Source organism: Chinchilla lanigera, unplaced genomic scaffold, assembly GCF_000276665.1.
Source record: "Chinchilla lanigera isolate Chin_1 unplaced genomic scaffold, ChiLan1.0 scaffold00136, whole genome shotgun sequence".
NCBI classification, from domain to species: Eukaryota; Metazoa; Chordata; class Mammalia; order Rodentia; family Chinchillidae; genus Chinchilla; species Chinchilla lanigera.
In genome coordinates, this window is record NW_004955537.1 from 3142356 (window position 1) to 3150768 (window position 8413).

General features: G+C 53.8%; 1 protein-coding gene across 5 annotated transcripts in view; it reads left to right on the forward strand.

Annotated features, from left to right (window-relative positions):
• The window catches only part of Ptprf (protein tyrosine phosphatase, receptor type, F), an 89082-nt gene that overhangs the window by 45755 nt on the left and 34914 nt on the right, over positions 1 to 8413 (forward strand). For all 5 annotated transcript variants that reach the window (XM_005410662.2, XM_005410670.2, XM_005410663.2 and 2 more), the window contains exon 8: positions 7155 to 7424. In XM_005410662.2, coding sequence (XP_005410719.1) covers positions 7155 to 7424 — 270 coding nt within the window. The remainder of the gene's footprint in view (positions 1 to 7154; positions 7425 to 8413) is intronic.

Genomic DNA, 8413 nt, shown 5'->3' on the forward strand with positions numbered 1-8413 from the left:
TTGTTAGATACTCTGCGCACCTGAAAAGCCCTGCGCCCTGGGACCCTTGTCCCTGGTGGCCCTACCTCTCCTCATCTTGTGCCTCAAAAACCCATTGCCTTCAACCCCAGCTCCTCTGGAACAGCCTGTGTTGTGCTGGCTACGAGCTTTGTATTCTGAACCCTGTGTGTGGGTGGACAGCCATGGTAGAAGGGTCTCCCGGTGGCAGCCTGCCTGCTGGCCTGTAGCCCACATGTGTCCCTGCACAGTGGCTTTGAGGCTTCTTTCCATAGCAGGAAAGCTTTCTTAGGACCCAAGTTTCCTCATCCAGATTAGTGTGCACTCCAGCGCCGGGCTTCACGTCCTTAGCACTTTAAGTGTGTGGGTAGCTAGGGCTTTCTCCACGTGCTAGGTTTTGTACTATCCCTGGCCAGATGCATGCCTGTAGCATTCTCTAGTCAAGCTAACCCAGATATGCAAAACTGTCTCCAAAGGCTGCCACATTCTGCCCCAGGAGGAACTCCACTCACTTGAGACCCACTGCCTTGGACTGATAGTCTCCTGCTGGCCGTCAGCACTGTCTGTCTCCGACCCTTCTCTCTCTGCCTCCATTGGCCTGCCAGACCTTGTCTCAATCAGGCTTGGCTTCAGTGTTTGCTTCACGTACCTCCTCTGTCCCTCAAATTCTTAGGGCTCCACTGCCTTTCTGAGGCTGTATGGCTTCGACAGTATGGGACAGTGTGTGTAAAGCTCCTGTCATAATTCCAGGCACAGGAAGTACCTGAGAGCTGCTTGCCCTGGCTGCCGTCGGGCTGGCGCTGGGGGGAATGTATCATGCGGTTGCGTCTGACTTTGTTCACAGTTGCCCGCAGATCCACCCACAGTCTAGCAGGCCCAGGCATGCTGGGTGGACCAGCTTCTTTCTCTGTCACCAGCTGACTCCCTCTCTGAGTGACTCATTCTCTCCTTCCATCCACAGTGACTTTCTTTTCCAGGTCTCGGCGTGCAGCTGTCCGGGCCAGGGCGCAGTTCCACCCTGCACAATGCGTGGCCTACCTGCACCACGCCACCAGCCTTCCCGTTGTCTCAGGGACCCGGCTGCGAGGCCACCATGCTCTGAAACGGAGGCAGTGCCTCTCCTGTTTTTTCCCCATAGGTGCCCAGATGTGTTCCTCGCACTGGTGTCGTGCAGTAGGGGGGCTTCCCCAAGGTGGCGGGATGCTAGCGGCTCGTGTATTGGGGGGGTGGGTCCTGACCCCAGAGCCCAGTTCACGGGGCCTGTCAGAGCCGTGGAGTGTGTGTGAGGCATGGGGACTGGCCTGTGCTCCATTTCTACCTCTCCTCGTCCTGCCCTCAGCGCCCCTGGCACGTGCCGGCGGGCCCTTGCCCTGTCCACCATGTCCTTCATGAGTCTTGAGTCTCTGTGAGCGGCATGGTCCCTGTGCACCGTGTGCACGTGTGTGTGCGAGGGGGCACAGGAGTCTTGTCTCGTCTCCGTGCTGTGTGGGCAGATGAAGGTTGGCCTGTTTTTACTCTCTCTGTGTTTCTCCTTGTCTTTTTTTTATTCCCTCCTCATCCTCATCGCACTCTGCCATCAACCCAAACTCTCATCTATCAGATCAGCGAGAAGGTTGGTCCTTTTCACTTCTTACCCATCTACAGTTCGCCCGCCGATGGGATGTACCCGTCAGCAGGGACCAGCGGGCTTGGTCAGCTCCCTCAGGCTCTCTCCAGCTATGCCTGCCCGCTCGTCAGCGTCTGCCCGTCGTTGTTGGGCTGGCTGGCAGGCAGGCAGGACCCGGGATGGGTGGGCGGGCCCCCTGCCCTGCATGCCTCTGCTGCTTGAGTCCCTGATACACCTGTGTCTGCATGTCCCCTTAGCAGGGCTCTCCTGCTGGAGTGGTAGGACAGGCATGTTGCATGGCATGAGCTGCACCCCGCCTCTGTCCCTGAGCTGGGCCAGCTGTCTGCTTTGGGTGGCGCTTAGGAATGGTTGGGGGTGTTACTTTCAGAGGGAGCCACGAGAGCTGTAGGGCTAGACATGTAGCTGGGGGGCCTCACAACCTCCCACTTGTATGGAGGCCATGTTTGCCTAAGTGAAACCCAACTACTGGCAGACAAAGAGAAGAGGCTCATGCAGCACAGGTTGTTCCCTCGAGATCTTACGTCCCCAGCACATGCCTTTGCCCTGTTCACCGTGTCCCTCATGAGTCCTGAGTCTTTGGGACAGGACAGAAGTCCTGCAGTGTCTGCCTTATTCTTGAGCCCCTGGAGCCCTTCCTGAGGCTTGAAGAGGCAGACCAGGGAGGACCGGTCAGAAGCTGCGGCCAGTCCTGATCAGCCTTGCGGAGTTTGTGTCCATGCTGCAGGGCAAGTGGCATCTTCTTGGCTCCCCAAGGCAGGTCCTCCACTGTTGTCTTTTCCCTTGCTAGCCAGATTCAAATTCAGATCATCCTACCTGCCCAGGCCCCTCTGCCTGAACCTCTTGCCCAGGTCTGTCTGAGGGCAGCGTATCCTCAGCTTAGTACTGGCACAAAGCGTTCAGACCCAAGTTGCTTAACCCTGGAGTAACTGAACAGTCAGTGTGACCTGTGAGGATGTGTGGGAGCTGAAAAGTGGCGCCTGGCTCTGCCTCAGATGGGAGGACCTCGTAGAGTTACCACAAGACTGGTCCAGAGCCATCAGGTTGGCGCTCAGTTTTCAGCACACCCCCACCACCCCAGTGCTGGGCTGATGGTCATTCCGTGTCACATGGTGTGACTTTGGGGGTTCAGGGCTGAAGCAAAGGACAGGCTGAGCCACAGGGAGCAGACCCAAGCCACCTGGTCCCCTCTGCATCATGTGCTGTGGCTTGAGTTTCCTCTGTGGGAGAGAGGGAGCCTTCAGGAGGAGGGCTGCAGCCGGGGCTCAGATATCAGCCCTGAGCATCTATCCATATGCACTTCTGAGCTCTGGGGCATTTCGGTTACACCATTTCGCTGACCAAGCGGATCTGCCTGGGTGTTCAGAAAACAGTCATCAGCAGACATCCCAGCTCGCATCCACTCCCCCTACACCCCTTCACACATCCTCTGGGTCTTTTGTCCCTTCCCTTACCCCACACCCTCACCCCACCCTATGGTCCCACCAAAAATAAGCACATACACAAATATTTAACGGGAAGGAGAAATGAGTTTCTAAATATTCCGGGGGGATTTGCTGGGCTGGTAATTTGTTTGGCATTGATAATTGCATCTTACATTTTTCCAGCTTTACTTAAAACTGTGTGCTGGGTGCGCCAGCATTTAATTACTGCTCTGCGGCAGCCACAAGGTTATTTATTAAAGAGTTATTTTATCTTGATACAGTGGATCCTACCCCTTATCCCCTCCTTAATGTTGTGTTATTTTCATGAGAGAAATTTCCGCAAGTGAATGCAGATTGCGGGGCTGCCTCCCCCTGCGATTAGGCTGTCACTCTGCTGAATGCTGATGCCTCTGGGCGCCGCACCGCCCTATTATAGGGGGTTGTCAGTGCAAATAATTAGACTTAAAAGTTACAGCTGAAATATAATCCAGAAATGGCAGGGCCCTGTTTTGGAAATTGTCTATAAAATGTCAGCACTAAGGATGCACAGGGAACGGTAATAGATCGGCATTGTTGGAGCCTGAGATTAGACCGTAAGTGCATTTTTCCCAGCTCCAGTTTTTCCTTCCCTGCTGTTGGTTCTGTCAGTAGACTTGAGTCCAGAGTGAGTCCTGCTCCTTTTGGAGGTCTTGCGCTTGTGACAGCAGAAGGAGGCGGTGAGGCTGCTGCGGGGAGGTACCTGCCAGTCCTGGCTGTTGTCATGGTTGCTACCCAGACAGGTCTAGGACATGGGCCCCCCTTACACTTGGGATACTCGGAGCTCTCGTGCCTGTTTTTCCCTGACCTTTCTTCTGTATACATGCTGACCTCCCCAAGCCCATGGGGAAGACGCATCTGAGCTGCAGGAAACTGCACTCCAGGATTCTTTGCCTATGCCTCCAGCTCTGGGTCCTTGTGAAAGATGAAGATGCTACATCTGGGGGCCTCTGAGGTTGAGATCCTTGCCCGGTGGCAAGGATGACCCTAAGGGTCACATCCAACCTGACATTCATCCACAGCCCTAGGAATCCTCTGTCCCACCTACATCCAGGAGGGAAATGTAAAAGCAAAACCATTCTTACTGTCAGTTTGCACGGGGCCTCAATTTGCTAGCCGACATTGGCTAGCATTGGACGCTTTTAAAGGAATAGCTCAGGAGATTAGTATGCTCTCCAGGGCTGATCCACACAGTATGCAGTGGGGCATGAGGATCCTGTCCTCCAGCAGCTCTCCGGGGCTAAAGTACAGTCACATTTCTGAGCTGCTTAGGTTTGGCCCCAAGTTTTATTGGGCAAGAACCCATTTCCTTTGTTGCGCTGTTGGTTCTGGCCTCAAGGGACCTGCTGTGGCCTCAGGATTCTTCCCTTCCATTGACTACAGTCAAACTTGCAGTCATGACTTCTCCCTGGGCACAGGCTGCTGATGTCCCTTCTGTACACCGGCTGGAGCTGCATCTTCCCCCAGTCTTTGCTAACCCTGAAGCTTCTCCCCATAGCCTTTTGGATCTCTTTTTTTCAGCCAGGGCTGTGGAGGGTGAGTTTTTCATAACATAGCTCTACTAATACTATGCATAGGAAGCTGGGCGTGCCACTTCTTGTGTTAGCGTTAAGTCTGTTCCCTTGCTATAGTTAGGACTTGCTGGTGTGAGAACCCTCCCACGTAATAGTACTCAAGAGTAGTTTCCCCTTGAACCTGTTCTCATGCCCCTTGACCAAGAAGAGATGTGGCAGCCACTAGCTGGGAAGACAGAGGACTGGCCAGCAGCGGCTGCTCTGCTATGCTGGAACCCCACCTGCCTATGCCTCACCCCCCAGTACCCGCCCTTGGTCCAGTTCTGGAGCCCAGGAAGTGCCTGCATCCTAGTCTGGTGATAGCCGTGTGTGCTTCCTGGCCTTACCTTGTGCCAGGTTAGAAGGGTGATAGAAGGGAGCTCTTCGTTGCTGCTGGGCACTTTCCAGCTATGCCCCACCTATTCTCTGCCGTGAGAGCTGCTATGTCTGTGGCATGCTGTCATTGTCAGCGTGGACTCCCAGCATTAGGCCAGATGACAGCAACCCATTTACACTAGCATAACAGAACTAGCATAGCAGTCTCACGTTACAAAACTAAAAACTGCAGAAATAGATTTGATGTGGGGCAGGGCCGGAGCCAGGTATTTAAACAGTTTCGTCAGGCCTTTGTTTCCAAGCTGTGCTTTCTGCTGGTGACTTCTTTGATCTTCAGCAAGTTCTCCTGTGTGTTGGGAAAAGTGGTCCCAGCCTTTCTAAGCGTAGCTACTCCCATAGCAAGAGAAAATCACTTTTCTGATAGTTTGTACACATGGCCAAAGATTGGTTCTTGTTAGCCATATCTGGGTCACACACCCCATGTACTGAGAACAGAGGGGACAGTGCCCTTGTAAAGGAAATTAGGATAGGTCTGGGGCTATATCACAGTGGTAGAGTGCTTGCTTAGCATGTCTGAGGCCCCAGGTTTAATGCATAGCAAAAGAAGAAGAGAAAGTGGGATGAAGGCAGAATTCAGACCATCCACAAAACACTGCTGTCCCTGTGAGCCCGTAGATACAGACCCAGCCAGCACGCCAGTCAGTCATGGCCTGCTCAAGGGACTGCTGGTGGTGTGGCTCTGTGTAGAGGCTCAGAAGGCGGCATGCTGTGGGAGGAGTACAAGCCAGTGCTCACCAAGGCCTTGCAGGCTGTAGAAGAACACTGGGGAGCCATGCAGGAGCTTGCTAGATGGGGAATGATAAATCTGTGCTGTGTAGGGAGAGCCAGCAGAGTGGCAGAATAAGGCAGGAGGACCAGTGAAGAACCCCCTGCAGGGACACAGGAAGCAGTGGTGATGGCTGTTACCCATGTATTTGGAGAGAAATAAAGAGACAAAAGATACGGCATTGACAGGACCGGGTAACTTGCTGAGTGTGTCTACTCTGGGCATCAGTTTGATCCCTGAGTCAGTGGTCTTTCTAGTTGTTTCCAGCTCTGATTCTGTAATCTGCAACTGCACAAGGTGCTCCTGATGTGGTACCACGGGTCCTCTGCATGCCTGGGCTTGGAGACTATGCTCTCAGTGGTGCCCTTAGGTCACTCGGCCTCCCTACCTGTCTTCCCCAGTGCGTAAGGATGCTCATGTAGGCCATACCCAAGCCTCTGTTCACCACTGCATGACCAGTCTGCATGCCCGCATGGCTGCACGTGGCTTCCCACTCTGCATGCTGTGGTGAATATCCGTATCAACCTTGCAACTTCATGGAGTAGTTTTAAGTTGCACCTTGGAGTGAGAAGCTCAGAACAGCTTCTGGTCAGGGGAGTCCAAGGCCGGAGGTTGTGGCCCGGCACAGCCACCCTTCCCCTTGAGACCCTGTTCACGGCCCAGAAAGCCGTCTGTTTGGTGCCCTCATCATGTTACTGCCATCATCATGCCCATCCTGCCCGCGGACCACATCCCTGGCCCGCCTCAACCCTGGCCCCGGCCCTGGCCCTGGCCCAGCCCTCCTGAGAGGCAGCCTCCATTCCTGGATCCTAACTTGTCCCTTGAACACAGCTGAGGCCCAGCAGGTGGCCTTGCCACTTCCTTTTTTCTTCCTTTGGGCTGTGGTGTGGAGATAGATGCAGTGGTGCCAGAGAAGGTGGCTCTCACTCCCAGACTGACCTGCTGCCTGCCCCAGCCGTGCTCTGAGGTCCCTTAGCTTAGGTACCCCATGAGCCCCTCTGGAGATACAGGGGGAGTTAGGTCAGGGGCAGTCACTGGGGGGCAGCTTGGGTTGTAGTCCTGACCAGGCCTGGATCTTGCACTATGTCCCTGTATATCCATGGACAGGGGGGACCTTTCTGGGCCTCATTTCCCCAGGGTGTAAAATGGGAGCTTGGTTGTGAGAGCTGACTGCGGGGCTGCTTCTAACCCAAAATGGGGTGGGAGATGGTGGACCAGGGCCCAGGGGTGCCGCCCCTCCTGTTTCCAAGCCTGGGCTGGGCTCTGACAGAGGGGCTTCTTGGATGAGGGGCCCCTGCCCTTCCATCCACCCTCGTGTCCTGCCTGGCCTGTGAGCACCTCTCTCCCTCCTTTCACAGTGCGCCGTGTGGCTCCTCGTTTCTCCATCCCTCCCAGCAGCCAGGAGGTGATGCCAGGCGGCAGCGTGAACCTGACATGTGTCGCAGTGGGTGCACCCATGCCCTACGTGAAGTGGATGATGGGGGCTGAGGAGCTCACCAAGGAGGACGAGATGCCAGTTGGCCGCAACGTACTGGAGCTCAACAATGTCGTGCGCTCTGCAAACTACACCTGTGTGGCCATCTCCTCACTGGGCATGATTGAGGCCACAGCCCAAGTCACAGTGAAAGGTAAGTGCCTGCCGTAGCTGGTGTTCTGCCCCATTACGGGGGTTCTAGGAGACTATAGGGCCTGAGGCAGGTGTGCGTAAGCTGAATGCTGTGGTACACATGGAGCTGAGGGGTCATTAGGCCTCTTGGGTCCTCCAGACCCTTCAAGGAGGCGGGGTTTTCTGTCTCTCACAGCCTTGATGAGAACAGCTAGCGTGTATTGAGCTCGTGGGTAGGAGACATCATGCTAGTATGTGTACTTTGTTTTGCTTTATTTTTTGTGTTACTCTGGGAGATAGGTGGTCTTTCTATCTCTTTTATAAATGGGGGAATCAAGATGCAAGAGAGTCTACGTCATTAGCCCAGGATCGCAGAGAAATAAATGACAGCAGAGATTTGAATCCACATCCCACACCCCTAGCCCCTACATAACACCAGACCCTTGGATTGAAGCTTCCCAATAAGAAGAATGTGGTGAGCCAGCATGATCCTTCACACCTATAATACCAACATTCTGGGAGGCTAAGGCAGGAGGAGCACAAGTTTGAGCTCAGCCTGGGCAATTTCACAAGACCCTGTCTCAAAATGAAAAAGGACTGGGGAATGTAGCTCAGTGTGCAAATTCTGGCTTCAGTCCCCAATACCACATTCTTTTGAAAAAGAAGAATGTAGCCATAGGGGAGGGTGGGTTCTCTGCTTAGAGCCCTGGCAGTAGGCACACACATGTAACACATATGTAACACACATTTAATGGACTCTTTCCTGGTTTCCTTGATTCCATTCATTCTGCCTCTGATCCATCTTCTCTTCTGCATATGTGAGTGTTGTATTTTATAATACTGGGGGTTGAACCCGAGGCTCACTGGGCTATATTCTTAACTCTTTTTGTTTTTTTTATTTTGAGATAGGATCTTACTAAGTTGTCCAGGCTGACCTCAAATTTGTGATCTTCTTGCCTGAGCCTTCCCAGTAGCTGGGATTACAGACATATACCACCATGCCCAGATTTT